The sequence below is a fragment of the Onychomys torridus genome, chromosome 3 (genome assembly GCF_903995425.1).
Source record: "Onychomys torridus chromosome 3, mOncTor1.1, whole genome shotgun sequence".
Taxonomy (NCBI): domain Eukaryota; kingdom Metazoa; phylum Chordata; class Mammalia; order Rodentia; family Cricetidae; genus Onychomys; species Onychomys torridus.
Genome location: NC_050445.1, coordinates 39,269,565 through 39,289,275, shown reverse-complemented (window position 1 = coordinate 39,289,275; position 19,711 = coordinate 39,269,565). Strand labels below are relative to the sequence as shown.

At 43.6% G+C, this 19,711-nt stretch overlaps 1 protein-coding gene across 1 annotated transcript; it reads right to left on the bottom strand.

Annotated features, from left to right (window-relative positions):
* Positions 1-102: 102 nt before the first annotated feature.
* Positions 103-16,703, bottom strand: Tsga13 (testis specific 13). The gene is made up of 7 exons (XM_036180394.1): positions 16,681-16,703; positions 15,318-15,399; positions 11,074-11,145; positions 9,924-10,130; positions 4,834-4,976; positions 2,845-2,972; positions 103-272 (listed from the first exon to the last, which is right to left on the bottom strand). Exons 1-7 carry the CDS (start codon positions 16,701-16,703, stop codon positions 103-105), a joined length of 825 nt encoding a protein of 274 aa, XP_036036287.1.
* Positions 16,704-19,711: the final 3,008 nt, after the last annotated feature.

Here is a 19,711-nt window from a genome sequence, read left to right as displayed (position 1 = left end):
CCAGGTTTGAGGCAGCAAGTGTGGAACTTTATTTGGTTGGTGACTTCTGTAGGCCTCCTCAGTTTCTTGGAGAGCCAGGAGTTGGACTTGAAGGATTTGTCTTCACTTAATGACAGCGGCATTTTTGATAACCCACTGCTGGGCCCTCCCGTAGCGAAAGACGCTATCTCCTGGCACACATCTGGTGGGCTTCACTTCCAGGAGCTTTGAAAATGTCAGTGGTTCCCAGAGCACTTGCGAAGTTGGTGACTCACCCTCTGACTTCTTGGAAACTACAACAAAGCACAGGACACATTGAAAGTGCATCTCCAAAAGTACTAGAAGGATTCGTTTGGAGGGACCTGAAAGCTGGTCTTCACTCTTACCAAGAGGGTAGATTTTGGGACTGCCATTCCTGACCTCTTGATTCTGGATTCTTTCTTCACCAAAACCCACTGCTAGTGTAGTCTTCGTAGTGCTCACCCTTTTCAAATGATTTAATCTGCAGCTGTACTAACACTAAAGTAATTTAAGGGACACACTCATCACATGCCTCAGTGCTTTCCCAAAATGTTTTCTCATTTTCCTTCTTGTCTCGGAGTATGAATAACACATTTTTTCTACCTTTAGCATGGATGGCGTCCCATTTCTAGATGGTCTTTCTGGCTTCACCTGTTCTTAGGGCGTTGTCTATTGATGAAGGATCTTAACTGCTGTCCTCGGTTCTGGGCGTGGTTTGCTTCTTAGGCAACCTCCTAACCAGCTTCTAACAACTTCTACCCAGATCTCTCACACACATACACAACATCACAGGACAACATTTGGGAGACAGAGGAGATATTAGCTTGGAAATGCTATGCTGGGGGTTGGAGAGATGGCTCAGTACTTAAAGAGAACTTGTTGCTCTTGCAGAGGACCCAGGTTTATTTAATAGCACACAAATATCAGTAACTCTAGTTCCAGGGAATCTGATGTACTCTCTTCTGATCTCTGGGTACAAAGCACACAAGTACACAGCATGTAAGCAAAACACTCATACATAAAATAAAATTAATCTAATTTAAAATTTTAAGTACTATGCTAATGATTATTGCTGCCTCGCATGGCTTATGAAGTCTAACCTTTATTCATTAGGTGGAATTCTCTTTTAAAAAATGGATGTTTCCTCTTCTATATTCTGGGGCTGAAAATAACCAGGCTTTGGAGGAGAAACCTGATGTAGGATAATCTTTTTGTATACTGTGAAGATGTGTCTCTGCCAACGCACCTTCTGATTGGTTTAGTAAAGAGCTGAACGGCCAATAGCTAGGCAGGAGAGGATAGGCAGGAGTTGGGGAGGGGAGGAACTTGGGAAGAATCTGAGGCATGCTGGGGATTAAGCCAGTGAGATGCAGAGGTAGTTAGATATACAGTGTGGAGGAGAGGTAAAGAGCCATGTGGCAGAATATAGATTAATATAAACAGGTTAGTTTAGGTTAATTTAAGTTATAAGAGCTAGTTGGAAACAAGCCTAAGCTAAGGCCAAGCTTTCATAATTAATATTGTCTCTGTGTCATTATTTGGGAGATGGTGGTTCAAAGAAAGTCTGACAAGAAAGACCTGCTGTAGAGACCCTCTTTCCTTTATCCCATAGTTATTGGGACTCAGGTAGGGACAGGGTCATGAGACCTGGAAATTACCAAAGACAGGGAATGGAAAGGAGATCTGTGGGAGAGAGAAGAAACTGGGGGGGGGGGGGGGCCGTGAGGCTGGACTCTTTAAGCAAGATGGACTGCTCTGCTTCTTCGGCTCCTTTACACATTGATCCACTTTTTTCCCCCTCACCACAGGTTGGTTTTAGTTGTATATGGGTTAAGGAAAAGCATAGGTAGGGACAGCATGGAAGAGATGGCAAACTGGTGTAGGCGGAGCAGAGAAGATGGAGCCAGTGAAGGGGTGGTCTAATATAACCTGTATCTCTCAAAAATGGCTGTCTTAGGCTAAAGCTATGGCTGGTGAGGTCAGTTGTATGTCTAATATACAGTGTACATTTGACACCCCAAAACACTTCAGTGAGGCCCACTACTTAATGGAGAAAATCCAAGTCCATATTTGTATAATATACAAGGCCCTTCTTGGTCTAGACTGTCTTTACCTTTGGTGTTCAGTACAAATCTAACACAGAGGCCCCCCTCCATGGGTGTTCTCAAATGAGAGACAATATATGAGCTTTCTTACTATACCTTCTATAAATCCTCATTCCAACCCCTTCCCACCCTCTTCTCAGCCCTATCTCAAAGAGACTTGTGGGCCTCTGAGACTCACATACTTTTTGTTGTCCTTTCAAGACAAGGACTCACTAAGTAGCTCTCGCTGTCTTGGAATTCACTATGTAAACCAGGTAAACTCATGAGTTCTGCCTGCCTCTGCCTCTTTACTTAGCCTTTGGCCCTTTAAAGCAATTTTTCAGAAAGTATGATGTGCACACATCTGAGAGGCTTTAGGTTTACACAGATGAACATTTTAAGCTATGTGTACCTAAATGTCAAAGCAATGTTGTCAGTAATTATAGTGTTTAGGTTAAGAGGGTTTTTTTTATTTGTTTGTTTGTTTGTTTTTTTTACTTTAAAATGCATCATTATGGCAAAAACTATGAAAGTAATAGATGATATAGTTCAGGAAAACCTATATTTTCTTGAACCTTCTCCAATTTTGAGTATCAGAATAGTCTAGCACCATCTTAACTTTCCTTCTACAAGGAAAAGTAGTGTTTGGACCCATCACAAAAGACGCCGCCAGCTCAAGGAACTTTCTAAGACCGGTAGATTCTCCCTCCAGGCCACGTCTCAGTGGTGTAAGGCACAGTGTGGAGAGAGGAGAGCTTACCAGCTTCCTTTGCCCTTCTCTGGCAGACTGGAGCGAAGATGAGCTTAGGATACATTTTTTTCTGTTTCCTCAAAGCATAGATTTCGGAATACCTCCCTTCAGTCTTGAAATCATTGTCCGTGGAAAACCTTAACCAACAAAAGTACACTTGGTTGATCTAGGGCGGTGGGTTACTGGCTAGTCACCTAAAAGTTGACTACATCCTCAGAGACCCCAAGGAAGAAAGGACAGTGACCAGGGGTTTGGGGGTTATTGGTTAAAACAAAAAATGGAGGAGTCGGGATACTGGTCACACTACAAACCTTTCAACTAATTCCAGAATCCCTGTCTTCTCAATATGATAAGCTCTCCTCCTGTAGATAGTTTCAAATAAAACCTTTTATGTTTATTTTTAAAAATTGCTCATGTGTGTGCATGCATCTGTACATACAGAGATGCATATGTGTGCACGCGAGTATGGAGGACAGAGATATGTGTGGGTGTCTTCCTCAATCAGTCTCTTACTTTGTGAGATGGGGGTGTCATTGAACCTGGAGTTGGCTAGACTGTCTGGCCAGGAAACTCCAGGGATCCTCCTGTCTCCACCTCCCAGTGTTGGCATTCTGAGTTTGCACCACACAGCTCGGCCTTTTAACCTGGATGCCAGAGATCAGACCTCAGTCCTGAAATGAGTGTAGTGAGCACTGAGCTGAGCCGACTCCCAGGCCTTCAAACACTTCCTTTTATTTTGTATCCTCTAGTCCTTAACTCACGCTTTCATTTTGCTGTCTCCTCCAAACACAGACCTTAGAATACATTTTCCTTCATTCTTGAAATTATCGTCAGGAGAAAACTTTAGTATTGCATTGCTGTCTTTCTTTCATTAGCATATAAGTGATTCATAGGTCGTATTGTCTTCTTTTTTTGGTTTCTTTGTTTCATTTTGTTGTTTTGTTTTGTTTTGTTTTTATGGTTTTTTGTTTTTTTGGTTGTTTGTTGTTGTTGTTGTTGTTTTTGTTTTGTTTTGTTTTGTTTTGAGCTGAGGATCGAACCCAGGGCCTTGTGCTTGCTAGGCAAGCACTCTACCACTGAGTTAAATCCCCAACCCTTTTTTTTTGTTTTTCAAGACAAGGTTTCTCTGTGTGGCCCTGCCTGGCCTGGAACTAGCTCTGTAGACCAGGCTGACCTCGAACTCACAGAGGCTTTACTTCTGGAGTGCTAGGGTTAAAGGCGTGTACCGCCACCACCCTGCTTTTTTTTTTTTTCTTCCTTTTTATTGAAAAAATGTTTTCCATACAAAAAATTTTGATCATGATTTTTTCCCTCCCTCAATTCCTCTCAGATCCTCCTCATCCAACTTTCAGTTTTCTCTCTCTCCAAAAAAAGTAAAATAAAATAAGAAACACAAAAAATGAAAATCAAACAAGCAAAAGACCAATAAAATGCTAAAACAAAGAACAATAAAATTAAAACTCCACAAAAAATACCATTGCTTTTATTTTGTTGTGTTGGCCAGCTCTTCCTGGGCTTGGGGCCTGTCCTGAAACGTGGTGAATATACCTAGTGAGACTCCATTGGAGAAAACCAATTTTCCCTTTGCCTGTGGGTCTTAATTGCAAATAGTTCCTTGGTTAAGGGTGGGATCCCATATCCACTTCTCAGTGCTGGGACCCTTCTGTCACGAATCTACTTGGGTCTTTCTTGTACCAGCTGCCACAGTCTCTGAGTTCCTAGGAGCCTCAGTGCCACCATGTCTCCACTTCCTGATGGCAAGGCCCTGTTGCTGAAGACAACACCTAAGCTCATGAAACAGGAAGAACGTCTTAGGTGTTTTGACATCTCCTTTACAGCCCAAACTGCATGAGGACGCTTCTCCGTTGCATCCTCTTCCAGTCCACCTTATCCTAAATCCCCTTGGGTTTCCGTGGTGTGTGTTTGCTAAACGATCTAGCAACATGCACAAGGGAAAGAGAAGAGAAAAAAGGAACACAGTAAGAGCTAGCACTTCACCTAAACCACTGTTGTCCCTTCGCTGTAGGGTCACCTATCCGGATCATAGGGAAGACTGACTTCAGATCTGGTCTTAACTTCTTTTTCTGAGGCATTGTGAGAAGGCAGAAGTTCTTGGTGGGTTTGTGCTGATGGCAAGTTTCCTGAGGAGGGAGAAAAGAGCAAAGGAAGGAAGCTGAAGCCCTACAAGTGTACAGACTGAGCTGAGTTCCTGAACTAAATGAGAGTGGAATACGGGGGAAATGACGCCCCCAACCCACCAGAGGGAAAAGTGGAGACTCGGAAACACAGTGAGAGGAGGGGGGAAATGCAAGATTTGTTGTCAGGTAACTTTCCCAGAGCTTGGTTTCCTGAGCAACTGGCTGAGCTGAGTTATGGGCTCCTGAAAATGAATGGCAGAAGGTTCCTGGGTTTGGGGAAAGAGTTTATGGCAGTCACCACTGTACCCTGCTCTGAGTAACTCCATATTGTGTCAAACAGCGGCTCGCTAGCTGCGCCTTTCTCCAGGTTTCTTTGGCTTCATTTTGAGTGCAAACACAGAGGAGGAGGGTTCTGTATTTCGTAGCACACATAGAAACCTTCTCCCATTCAGCACCAAGCCTGAGGCAGACTGGAAAGTAACTTACTCCTAAAACTTCAAGGTAAAACCATATCAGAAAAACCTGAGACCTTACTGGACACACCAGACCAGTGGCTCTCTCCTGAACTCCATAAAGAGGAAGACACCTAACCCTGTGATGGAGGCCGTCCCAGAGACTGGTCATGTGACCAGTGTGTGTGCCAAGGGACCGACAGGTTGAGAAGTCATGACTGCCCCTGAGGCTTCAGCACAGCTTTGCCTCCACCACTGGGCAAAGCTTCCCTGATTTTCTGCCCATCCACCCATTCCTTCATCCATCTAGGCCCCACGCTATGCCTCATCACCATGGCCCTTTGCCTTCCAGCTCAGCTGGACCCTGAAACACTGCCACTTAACTCCATGCTTCAGGTAGTTTTCCAACTGGGGTCTTATTAATCTTGTCTAACTACCTGTGGTAATTCTTTTGCATCCGTTCTAGCTGCCTCTGCCTCCAGTAAGATCTTTTTAAGCTTCCTAAACTCTGCAGCCTCTATAATAGCCATTCTGAAACCTTCCTGTCTATAGATGGATAGATAGATTCGCTGTGTGATGTGTAATGTGTACAAAATGGAGAGCTTTTTATTAGCAGTTAAGATTGTAATCAAATGATCTGTGTTTGCCAGCAGCCAGCTATCAAGGGAAATCAGGACTGCTTGGCAAATTGCAGCCAACCAAAGAAAGCAAAGTCGCCTGTGAGTTTATTGTTATTCAATGAATTCTGACATTGGGTAAAGACACAGATGTGCCTGTCTGTGTCTCTGACATGACACACTTAGACCCAATCAGTGAATTGCTTGGGAGACCAAATATTTAGGAGTAAATTGGGAAACAGACCCATGGAATACTACCTTCCTTCCTTGGAGATAGCTGCCTTATCTACTACATTCTTTTTTCTGCTGTGGAACGGCTATAGAATGAAAGGTCTTATGAGGTAATAATTTTACCATTCCTGAAAGTCACATAACCAAAAGCTTTCAGACTTAAAAGTCATCAGTGTGACTGTCCATCTGGCACTCATATCCCATCCATAATCTCCCTGCCAAGTGATCCTGTTGTCCTATACCAAAAAAAAAAAAAAAAAAAGCAAATCCAACACAAGAGGTTGGTGATCTGGCTCAGCAGGTAAAAGCACTTGCTGACCAAGCCTGGAGACCTGAGTTCCAACCCTGGAAATAATTCCACAAAGTTGTCTTCTGATTTCCACATATGATCTAACATATGCATGCCTGTTCTTCCTCCTCCTCATGTAACACACACACACTAATCATCATAACAATGACACTAATAATAAGCTTCCTCTTCAACCAACCAATATCCATCTCCTTGTAGCTTTTTTCAAAATAATTTAAACAGAGGAATCCAATGCCTCTTGCATAACATGCTCAAAAATTTTGAAGATATCCACCACGTACCTCCTAGGCTCTATTTCTCCCAAGATAAGCATCATTGATAATTTGAACGGTTCACCTGACTCTCTTTGAATTGCCTTATTCTCCTGTTTTATCTCACTAGAGGAAGTTCCGATAAATGTTTTCCTAATGTGAGACTGTGTAAAAGGTGACCAGGATGCTGGGAGCAGCAATCCCATGTTATTTCCCAGCCCTAAATATCCACTGAGTAGTCACAACCTCTCCTGAGAAGCTCCCCGAATCACACTATCTAAAACTCCCACTCACAATCCATTCTCTGTTCCTGATTTTCAAAGCACCTGTCACATTACGTGTGATCTGCATGGTTGCTTCTTTGCCTGTGGTCTGCATAGATAAGTCACTAGACTTATACTTCAGCAAAGCGAAGATGTTTCTTGCCAATACACCCCTAGTCTCTCAGCCTTCATAGGGTCTGGCACACAGAAGAAGAGGCGGGGCTATCAATTGACATACTAAGCTCTTACTTTCATAATTTTAAAATCTTTTTAAAAGTACGTGGAGTGGCCACTAAACTATTGCTTTTTTTCTTCTGAACTCCTTCTCTTTAAGCTGGTCCAGTTTGAAGACACAGAACTCTCTGCAAGTTAACAGGTGACAAAATTGAGACAGCAGAACCTGGAAACTAAGGCCTAGTTAATGTCCCTGCCATTAAAAACAGAGAACCTAGAAACTAAGGCCTAGTTATGATCCTGCCATTGAAAACAGCAGAACCTTAGCAGAACTGGACCTCAGAGGGGGGAAAAAAGAAAGAGAGAGAGAGAAGGAGGGAGGAAGGAAGGAAGGAAGAAAAGGGTGGTGAGACAGCTCAGTGGAAAGGGTAGATAGAGGGCCTTATTGGCAAGCCTGATGATTCCATGATAGAAAGAGAGAGCCCACCCTGGGAGGTTGTCTTCTGACCTTGGTGAGACATCCCTCTCCTCTCAAAAATAAAGGCTTTTTTCTTTTCTTTTAAAATATTTAAACACAAATAAAATGAGCAGGAACTGAAAGTTATTGGGATCCATGATGGCACTAGTGGAGAGTTCCCTGGTGTCTTAAGGGGAACATGCTGACAAGTCCCTTCTCTCTTCCTGTCCTCCTCCACTTCTGCCATTCCCCTCTCTCTCCCCCTTCCTCCCTCTTCTCAAACTCTGAAACTTGTATAGCCCTTTTGTAACCTACATGTACACATGTATAGAGATGGATCCAAGGATGCAATCTACATGATTATATCTGTCTTTCTCCCCGACTCCTTCCTTCCCTGTAACTTCAACCAAGCATGTTCCAGGCCCTTGCCCTACCCTTCCTCCCCATGGATTGATTCTTTCATGGCTTCACTCTGTGTGCCCTTTCAATCTCCATTCCCATTGTCTTAATCTTTTCATTTCTAATTTGGGTGCTTAGAAATGAAAATCTGGGATTTACTCGGGAATTTGGGGGCTAGTATGTTGATTGGTTTAGTGTTGGTTTGTTTGGGTTTGGAGGTACCAATCTGCACCTCAGGTCAGTTACCAGCCTAGGGCTTTAGTGACACCAAATCTTGTATCCATACCTGGTCCGTGCTAGGAGTAGAGATAGGGTTATACTGTGCAAAACAAAGCCATTTAGGCATTCTCAAAGGAGACAGTGCTAGGACCAGAGTCACTTAGAAGGGACCGAGGGCAACAACTTCAGCTTGCTTACCGGAATCTATACTGTGCGTGGGCATAGTAAAGAATACTTTCTTTGCATGGAGTCCTAGAACCAAAAAAAGTGATAGGGTGTGTGTGCAGCAGAAATAGTAAAGATACCATGCTTTCCAGTCTTTAGAATCAGAGCCTTAACACTGTCCATTGATACAATTCCGCTAGTACTGCTCGCTCATGAGGACGATCAGGTCCTGCGCCTGACCTCGGGGACTCACAAGGGACAGCTTTGTGAGTTTTGTGCACTCAGGCTGTGTGTTTGCTTGGTTCCCTTCTCTGTGTTAAGGAGAACAGCACTGGTCCACATTTGTTTCTTCCTCAGAAACACATTACACCCACTGTCACAATAAACACCGAAGTTACTGTCAAAGGGCACAAATTCTGAGACCCAGGGGACCAACGACAATGAATTCACAAGTTCTTTTTCAGTATCCACTGCTGCGTTTGGCTGCCACCCATGTAGTGACTACAAAATACTAACTCCCAACTCATATTTTGCTCTGAGGCTAGGTCTTTGGGCTAGCCCATTCCCAGACTATGATCTCTGTTAGATTCTTCTATTTGTACTTTCAGTTATTTAATTTCTTCCTGTTAGACTGGGCCCACTCTCCAGGCTGTCAACATCTTTCTTAGCTCCTGACTCTTAAATCAATTTTCCTCACTTCCTCTGCTCTTTTGAATTTAGTTCAAATTGTCAGCATTGTTCATCTCAACTATTAAAGTAACATCGTAACTAGTCTTTCTGGCTTCTGTCTCTGCTGTAACTAATGCACCTCCCTTCAACCTGCAAATGCGCTTTCTAAAACACAAATTCTCTCTAGAGCTCCATGAAAGTGCCACACTTTCTTATGTCTCCAAGCCTTCCCAATTCCCTCAGACTGGAACATTCTCCTATTCTTTTGTGGTGAGACACCTCCCTGATTACTCCCTTTTCCCCAACAGGGAGATTCCTCTCTAGTCTACATCATTTCTATATCTTAAGTATTCTTGGATTATTCACATATCCTGGTACAGTAGAATTATTTTAATGGGTATCCTTTTTTGATCTACTGGATTCTCAGATTCTTCAAGATAGAATTTGTCCTATGATAATCTTCATATCTTGTTCTAGTTTCTAGCTTACTGAATATGTTCAGCAATTATTTTTGTATTGTTTTGTTTTGAGACAATGGGTCTTGCTGTGTAGCCCACTCAGACTTTAAACTCACAGACATTCTGATCTCACGGAACGTATGGTCAGGCATGGAAAGGAGGTAGTTAGCATCTTGGTTAGCAACCCTTCTCTAGGTTCAGTTGGCTTTCTCCGAATTTACTCTAATCCCTCCCTCCCTCTGGTCCATACCGAGGCTACCAGGAGACTTTCTTGGGCACCATTACCTTGAGCTGAAACTCGGGAGGAAAGTATTTTAGAGCACCATCGTTTCCCTCCTGGCTGACAGAGCAGGGAGGTGGGTTGTTGGTCATGAGCAGTAAGGTCATATCCTGATCATACTCTGCCACTTTCATCATGAAACTATTGATTTTATTCCTTTGAGTCAGGAATCTTTGCAGTTTACTGGGCTTCAAAGGCTCATAGTATTTGGCCTGCATAGAGAGAAAGGTTTCCAGACAGACAAAGGGATTAGGTCAAGGGAGGACTAAGGAATCAGTTGGCCAATTTCCCCCACCCTGCAGGGTAAGCTGAGAGGTTGAGCAGGGCCTGAACAAACCTGCCTTTAAATTTGTTAATTTCAAACTTTTGGAAGCTCTCTGTCACAGCCTTCCCTTAGAGCTGCAAATAAACTAGGGGCCTGGGGAAATGCACCGGAAGGGTTTCCATAGTAACAGAACAAGATGATTAAAGTCTCTCTCTCTCTCTCTCTCTCTCTCTCTCTCTCTCTCTCTCTCTCTCTCGTTCTCTCTCTCTCTCTCTCTCTCTCTCTCTCTCTCTCTCTCTCTGACACACACACACACACACACACACACACACACACACACACACACACTAGTCCTAGTGGCACAAACAGAATTGCCTATGGCTCAGCAGGTTGGCCTTTCTACACTTGCCTCTGAGGCAGCGAGGAAAGCCCAGAAGCTCAGCTCTGTTTTTCTCTCATTTCCACCAACATGTCTCTCCCGGCACAGGCATTACTAACTAGCTGTAGAGCAGTTAAGGGAAAGGCAGTCACGAAGCAGAGTGTGTCACTGCAGGGGGGGGGGGGGGGGGGGGCAAGTTACCTCCCCACTTGCTTTTCTCTGAATAGGAGGACCAGGGCGGAAGGGAGGGAGGAAGCATGGATTACACATATTTTCTCTGATTATGTTTTCTCTACTGAAGATTAAAATGAGCTGGGACCACTTTCTCCCTGAGTCTCTCTTCCCACCTCACAACCAAATCCCAGCATGTATCCCAACAGCCGCTCCTGCTTCCCCATCCTGGAACCTGGTGGGTACTGGGAGGTATTAGGGGTACTCTGTGTTGGATCTCTGGACCCGTTGCTGAAATCCGCCATTAGAGGTCTTGGGGGGGGGGTGCTTTTCCACTTACCATATTTGGATGGACTGTGTAGTGTTTAAGGTTCTTAAGGACAAATTTTGATTGCCCTGCCGTATCATATATCTAAAGACAAGAAACAGAATTTAGTGGCCTCAGGTCACACCTCTCCTCTCTCCTTTCTCTCCTCTCTCTCTCTCTCTCTCTCTCTCTCTCTCTCTCTCTCTCTCTGTGTGTGTGTGTGTGTGTGTGTGTGTGTGTGTGTGTACTGGTAGAGAGAACTAAACATCAGGATCCTTTCTCTACACCTTAGTTTTTGAGACACTGTCTCTGAACACAGAGCTTACAGATTCAGCTAGACTAGCTGGCAAGTAAGTTCCAGGGATCCTCTTGTCTCTGACCCTTCCCCACAAATACTGGAGTTATGGACTCACACTACCGCATTTAAACAAAACAAAACAAACAAATTTTTTTTTTAAGAGCTGAAGACTGAACCCAGATCCTTGAGCTTGCCTAGCGCTCTACCACTGAGCTAAATCCCCAATCCCACATTTTTTTTTAAAGACTGGGTTTCATGCATCCCAAGCTGACTTCTGATCCTCCTGCTTCTACCTGTTAAGTGCGGGTTCCAGGCTTGCTCCATCATACCTGGTTTATCCAATACTGGGATTTAATGGAGGGCTTTGCACGTGCCAGACCCTCTACCAAATGAGCCACATTCCCAACCCCGTCCTGGGGGTTCGACCTCAGGTCCTTCACACTTGTTGTGCGAGCATTTTCATCACTGGGCTATCTGTCTAGTGCCCAGTGTCACACGCACTGAACAGCGTGACCTCACCTCATTCTCAATGAAATGTCTTTTCTAAACACTAATTGAGGAGAACCTGTTCTGCCTGTGCTGTAGGCTGGGGTTTTGGAACAAAGTCTGCAGCCAGGAGAGCAGGATTCTGAAATCCTAAGATATCGGAAGAAGTTTGTGGATGGTTATGTGGACCTGCCTTAGAAGTTCCATATAAAGGGACTAGGGAGCTAACTCAGACCAGAAAAGTGCTTGCCATGTGAGCAAGAGATCCATAGCAGTCTCAGAAAAAGCCATGCATCATGGCACATGATTATAATCCCATCTTTGGGGAGGCAAATACAGGTAGAACCCTGGCATTCCTTGGTTAGTCAGCTTAGCCTAACCAGTGAAGCCTGATACCAGTAGGAAACTCTGTCTCAAAAAACAAGGTGGGTGGTTTCCAGGGAGCAAAACTGAGGGTGACTCCTTGTCTCCATACACAGATGCACATGTCTCTTCAACCCCCAGGGACCCTCACACACATGAGCACACATGTACACACACACAATGCTTCAAAGGCTGTAAAGTAGTAGACAAGTGGAACCCCATCCTTCCCCTTCCTGTTCCCTCTACAGGAGTAGGGTCAGGTGGCATCAACCTAGAGGCTAGCCCGGGGCTAATCGTTAAGGAGAAAAGCAGTTACAAATGGACAACAACCTAAGGTGTCGATTCTAGGGGCCTCCAGGGACAACTCTGGCAACTGAGCTGGGAACCGACACTCACAGAAGGGAACAGAGTACTTTGCATGTCTGAATATCTCTGCAAAATATAATTCTTTTGGAGATGTTGAAAAAAATAGTGAAGTTTGATGTCCCTTCTGTGTAGTACTTAACATCATTGTATTGGTAGAAGTACTGGTATTGGGACTGTTAGTGTCCTGTCTGGTAAAGGACGGGCTCCTCCCCATGTACTTAGCCCGGCATTGTCTAAGGATGAACTCAGGAGACAGACCATGAGTTACCTTCTTAGCATACTCAGAGATCAGAATACAAGGAGACAAGCACAATCCTGTGTGTGGATCATCAGTTCAGAAGAGACCGTGCCTCCAAAGAGTTAATATGGGCTTCTGGGAATAGGAGGCGCCCCCTGAAAAGTGAGCAAAGCTGGGGGCAGATGGAGAGGAAGGAGACAGTGAGGATGGGGTAGAACTGTAGGAAGGATGATGGTTCTGTCCTTCAGGAGAAAACTGCCAGGAGTTGTGGCTTTGGGTTAGATGAGAGCTGAGAGACTCAGCACAGCCCCTTCTGTTAGAAAGGGTGAGGAGAAATATGGGACAAATCCAAAGGACTAACCGTGTTGTTTTTAACTTTTGGAAAGCTGATGTCTACTTGCTCAAAATAAAAGTTATGAACAACAAGTGTATTGTGTGACATATGTATTAGAAAACTGACAATTTTGTTGGGGGAAAGGTTGAAGGCTCTTTTTCCCTTAAAGTTTTGTTTTGTTTTGTTTCAATTAATTTTAGAGGGAAAAGTCTGTGAGGAAAATATTTGAACTTCTGGACTTTTTGGAGGAATTGCACCTCTGCTCCAAATCAGCCTGTAGCAGTTGACTGAACCTAACAATTGGAATATGTTTTTAATTTTGTCAAGTTGACTTACATTATCGCTGGCGAAATAAAAGTTGGCTTCAAAAATTCACTTGAATATGATAATCTTGGGGGAAAGCAACCAAGATATCCAATGGAATTTTGCTATAAGCAGTGACCTTGAAACCCTTATGCACTGCTGGTGGAAGCTTAAACTAATGCAGCCACCATGGAAGTCCATGTGGAAGTTTCTAAAGAGAATTGAAAACAGGGCTACCATAGCTATACTACTCCTAAATCAACAGACCACAGAGAGATCTATGCATATTCGTGCTTATTGCTGTTCCATTCACAACTGCTAAGAGGTGGAGACCAGCCCAGATATCCAATAGGTGAACAGATAAAGATGTTGTGGTCCATATATACACAGTGGACTTTATTTAGCTTTAAAGAAGAATAAAATTAAGGCAGTCTCAGGTAAATGGTTGGGAACCTATTATATTAAGTAAAACAAGCCATACTTGGAAAGATAAATGCACTTGTTTTTCTTCCACATACAGAAACTAGATTTAAATGTGTGTGTGGGGGGGTGAAAATAGAAACGAAATCATCAATGGGAGGAAGAGATCTCAAGGTGGTGGGTGTTCCAGTTTCCTTTCTGCTGCTGTGATAAAAACACACTGATAATAATAATAATAATAATAATAATAATAATAATAATAATAAAAGCAGCTTAGGGGAGGAAAGGATTCATTGGGCTTATACTTCCAAGTCAGAATCCATCATAGAGAAATGAGGGCAGGAACCTGTAGCAGAAGCCAAGAAGGAATTGCTGGCTCACTCCCAGGCTTATGTTTAGCTAGCTTTCTAGCCCAGACTATTTACCCAGGGAATGATGCTGCCCACAGGGGACTAGGCCTTTGTACATCAATTAACAATCAAGACAACCCCCTACAGACATATCTACAGGCCAATTTGATCTGGGTGATTCCTCAAGGGAGACTACCTCCTGGGCGACTCTAGGCTGTGTTGAGTTGATAGTTCAAGCTAACTAGGACAGTAGGTTGTAGGCTCTAGGTGAATGAACACGGAAGAGGGTACTCTTTGAGAGAAGAAGGGGGTCAGCAAGAGGAAGATGGAGAACATGGATAAACAGTGGCCAGAGAAGGACAAATAGGACAAATTGACATAGACATATGGCATAGTCAATGTCATAATGAAACATTACTTTGCCAGGCTTAGTGGCATAGGCTTGTGGTCTTGGCTACTCCAGAGGCAGAGGGAGAAGGAGCTTGAGTTCAAGGTTACACTGGGCAACTTGGTGAGACCCTTTATCAAAAAGTTAAAAAGAGCTGGGCGGTGGTGGCCGCGCACGCCTTTATTCCCAGCACTTGGGAGGCAGAGCCAGGCGGATCTCTGTGAGTTCAAGGCCAGCCTGGGCTATCAAGAGAGTTCCAGGACAGGCACAAAGCTACACAGAGAAACCCTGTCTTGAAAAAAAACCAACAACAACAACAAAGTTAAAAAGATAGATCAGTGGTAAGTGACAGACTGGTATACATGAGGCCCTGAGTTTAGTCTCTAGTACTACAAAACAAACAATAAACAAACAAAACATCACTTTACAAGCTAACTTTAAAAAGCAATTTAAAAGTGACATAAGAAAATAGCCTTGATGTCTAGGTGAATTAGAATTTAATACATCCCAAGGTAAATCACTAGTTTTTAGGTTTTGTGTCCTGATTCTTGCTAATATGTCCTTGTTACCCACCCTAGCTTTTCTGTTTCTTCTTTGTAAAATAAAATAAACCTCACTCTGTATATAAATGTTTGCTCCTCGTTGCTCTAACATAGGAAGTTTAGAAAGCCACTGTTAGTAAGACAATTTAAGGAAAATGACACTGGACATATACTACTAGTTTTTCTTACCTCGTCACCATCTGGACCTATTTTTTTCTGAAGTTTAATAGAGGCATTTCCCAAAGTCTTTGATGATCTGTTATCATGAAACCTGAAAAAGGGGTGGAAGGTCCAGTTGCATTACTGACTCATGCCCCAACTTTCTGCATGCCCTCAGCCTCCCTCTGTTAAAGTGTGGGAGCTTAACTTGAGAGATTCCTAACTTAGGTGCTCATGAATTGAATAGAACTCATGGCCAGCTCACATGCTAAGAAAAATTTTAAGATTAAAGGGTTAAGCAAATACAGACGTCTCTGAGATATGCTGGCTTCCAGTAAATTAACTTCTTTCAATACAAGTCTTGGATCACTCAAAGAAGTTGCTTGAAAAGACTGCCCAAGGAAACTCTGCAGACAGCTGGGTTACCACAATACCTTAAAGACCCTACTACTGTTTTGACTACCTACCTGCTTGTCCTCCGCATTGAAATGGACCTGACTTTGCCAGGGATGGCTGATTGGCCAGTCATGAAAAGGAACATAGCTGGGGAATCTCACAACTAAACTTCAGATTCCTATTGGCATTGCTTGGGTTACTGGTCAAATCATTTTCCTAACTACATCTAAAAGTTTCTTTTCCTAGAACTAGGGTATAGAAATAGCCATCAATGGCAAACAGTTTGAGGTACTGTTATTTCACTTACTTTTCCATTTTCCACCACACACCAATTCCTTTTGAGGGAAAGGAGGAAGTTGCAATGCCTAATAATAAAGTATTTTGGAGTTCTTGACCCTCTTCTTTTCCCATACTGGCGATGGATCTTAGGGACTTGTACTTGCTAAACAAGGCCCTACCATTGAGCTACATCCCTAATCCTCCAAGTTCAGACCAAAGGGCTCAAAAATATCCCCAAGCATATTGGATAGATTCAAATACGTTCATTCTGACTAAACATCTTAAAATTTGTGCCTTTTTGATGTATTCTCTTATTGTAATGCATAACAATACTATTGCATCATTTTTATTGTAGCACTTTTCAAAAGGATGTATGGTGTGTGTGTGTGTGTGTGTGTGTGTGTGTGTGTGTGTGTGTACAAAACAGCACAGAATCTCAGACTCAGCCTCGAACTACATGAAAAGCTCTTCAATATCCCAGCAGTGCTCATCTTGGACAGCCTGGTGCTTTGTTTTTGGCAAAAGTCCTTTTGTTGCTACATGAAACACAGACTCCACTCTGTTTTGTTTCGGTTTTTTCTACAAATAGTTGGTCAACTAAAAACTATTTAATAAAGGTCTACTCTGTGACTCACACCATCTAGAGTGTCGTGAGTGACAAAGGAAGCTACTGGAAAGTTGGTGTTCATAGCGTATTTGAGAAAAGAAGATTACGTACTTGGTATATTTCTTTGGGCCCATGGCTGATCTCTGAGAACTGGATCAACTCACAGCAAGTATTCACTGAGGCTTAAGGTCAGCGTCGATAAGTGATTCACATTCTATGAGAATTCAAGTCAATAAAACCTTTTCTTAGCACACACTGTGTGCCCGACCCAATCTTGATCCTGTGTGGGAAATGAGAGAAGACTAATAAATGGTATTGTAGATGTGGGAGCTGAATAAGCGTGATCCTTGCCCTTGAGAAATTAAATGTATTTAATTAATGAGGGGAGAGGGAAGGAATTATTAAATCTGAAACAAAAAATACATGCTAATATATTAGCGACTTCATCTCGTAGATGTCTCAGTTTCATCTGTAAAGTTCGATCATTGACTGAATGATTTAAAGGTGACATTCTAATCTGGTGATGTGGTGAGATTTACCTACATAGGGACTCTAAATGAAAGGAAGTCACGTGTGCAAGGGAGGGGGAAAGTCTGTGGAGCTTCTTTCAGCTGACTTCTTTCAACTTACAACCATCCTTATCTACAGCTAAGGCCTGAGATGTTGGGAAATGGACGTTCGTGTGTGTGTGTGTGTGTGTGTGTGTGTGTGTGTGTGTGTGTGTGTGTGTGTGTGTGTGTAGGGTGGGACTGCTATACATCTTTTAAAAAGACGTATTTAATTTTTAATTATGTAGGAAGGGTAGTACATGTGAGTACAGAAGGTGTCAGATCCCCCTGAAGCTAGAGTTAAAGGTGGTTGTGAGCCACTTGATGTCAGTGCTGGGAACAAAACTGGGGTCCGCTGCAGAGCTTCGAGGACTCTTAACTGCTGAGCCAGCTCTCCAGTTCCTGCTATGCTTCTTAATACAGACCATTAGGAACGTGTGAGACAAGCTGAGGGAACTTGTCGTTTAGAGAGAGAAGAGGTTAATGGGGCTTGGGAAGGAGGTTTTCTAAAGGATGTGGGACTTATGAAGAGTCTTATAGGATGATGTGTGAAGCATCCAAACTGGAAGGTTAGTGGTTGCTGTTTTGAGTAGTAAGAAATAAAGGGATATCTCTTGCTCACAGGATCCCTCCTCTTTCTCATCAATTGGATTCCTGGAGCTCCACCTGGGACCCGGCTGCAGATCTCTGCAGCTGCTTCCATCAGTCACTGGATCAGGGTTCTATGATGACAGGGTATTCAGCCATCCGATCATCAGAGTAGGCCAGCTCAAGCACCCTCTCAACTATTGTCAGTGGTCTATAGTGGAGTCATCCTTGTGGATTCCTGGGAACCTCCCTAGCACTCTGCTTCTCCCTATTCCCATGGTGTCTTCATTTATCATAATATCTCTTTCCTTGCTCTCCCACTCTGTTCCCATTCCAGTTTGAACCTCCCGCTCCCCTAAGCTCTCATGCCCCATCCCTTGCCTTCCATTACCCCCCTCACCCCCAGTTTGCTCATGTAGATCTCATCCATTTCTCCATCACTTTGTGATCCATGCGTCCTTCCTAGGGTCCTCCTTACTAGCTAGCCTCCCTAGTGCTGTGGGTTGCAGTCTGGTTATCCTTTGCTTTACATCTAGTATCCACTTATGAGTGAGTACATACCACATTTGTCCTTCTGAGTCTGGGTTCCCTCACTCAGGATGATGTTTGATTGGAAAAAGTACAGAGACAACTAGCCTAACTAGTGGAAATGCAGGACCTGTGGACCAATAGCTGAGGAGCCCCCATGGAACTGGACTAGGCCCTCTGGATAAGAGAGACAGTTGTTTAGCTTGAACTGTTTAAGGGGCCCCCAGGCAGTGGGATCAGGACCTGTCCCTAGTTCATGAACCGGCTTTTTGGAGCCTGGTGTCTATGGTGAGACACTGTGCAGCATTGGTGCAGGAAGGAGGGGCTTGGACCTGCCTCAACTGAGTGTGCCAGGGGCTGCTGATTCCCCACAGAAGACCTTGCCTTGGAGGAGGTGGGAATGGGGGGTGGGTTTGGGAAAGGCTGGGCGGTAAGAGGGGGAAAAGACAGGGAAATCTGTGGTTGGTATGTAAAATGAATAGAAAACCTCTTAATTATAAAAAAAAAAAAAAGGAAAGAAAAAAAAGAAAGAAAAGGAGGTAACTAATAGAGGCCTTGAAAATTAAGGAGAACATTGGTGAGACTGGGAAGCCCAGGTCCTGTGAAGACCACAGTTTGGGAAATAGTCCAAATTCATATCAATAGATTCCCTGCCTCCTTAGGCTTTCTGTTCAGTTTGCTTGTCTACATATAAATTCTTTAAAAAAAACCATTGTCCAGACTGACGAGACTGAATGAAATTCTGAAAGCTCCCTTTCTGAGAAGGGGGCTAATAAGCTCTTTATTCTTTTCTCACGTTTAGCTTTTTCTAGAATTGTCTGTCTAGTTTTGAGTGTGTATTGAAATTGAAATAAAAAATTTACTATCAGTGAGAAGTTGCATGTCTTGTGTTGTTTGTGTGCAACCCAGGCTGGAGGGAAGAACCACTCAAACACCAAACTACAGCCGAGACAGAAAGCTGCATCTGGGCATGGTGGTACGTGCTCGGTGTCCCGGCTCCTCAGAGGACTGGAGAAGGATGAAGGCATAAGAATTCGTTCAGGAGGTTGAGGCCATCCTGGCAACATAGAAAGACCATGGCAAAGAAAGAAAAGAAAGACATGTCAGAGGGAAGGGAAGAGGAGGGAGGAGGGAGGAGAAGGGAGGGGAGGGGAGGGGAAGAGAAGGGAGGGGAGGGGAAAGGAAAAGAGAGAGGAAAGAGGGAGGAAAGGAAAAGACCCAGTATACAATACCTTTAAGGACACTAGAAAATCTCAGGGAGATACAGTTCCTTAATAGGGAAACTTCCCATGTTGAAGGCCAAGATTCCCTTCTGGATTCTGACAGTGCTGAGGAATTTGTGATGGATTAGCAATCTAGAATGCTGAAGTATTCTGTTCTGAAGACAGAATTTGAAGGACAAAGAAAAAAAAAAAAAAAAAAAAAAACAGCCCTGCATGCTCTGCTCTTGCCTGTCTAACCCACTGCTCCTCTCCCTC

What these genes read in the sequence shown, in the direction of transcription:
- Tsga13 (XM_036180394.1), bottom strand. Translation starts at nt 16,703, where the DNA reads ATGGGCCCAAAGAAATATACCAA. An exon ending in GGCCCAAAGAAATATACCAA is followed by an intron (nt 15,400 to 16,680) that starts GTACGTAATCTT and finishes CCCCTTTTTCAG; the next exon opens with GTTTCATGATAACAGATCAT. An exon ending in CTCCCGAGTTTCAGCTCAAG is followed by an intron (nt 4,977 to 9,923) that starts GTAATGGTGCCC and finishes CTCCCTCCTCAG; the next exon opens with GAAACTTGCCATCAGCACAA.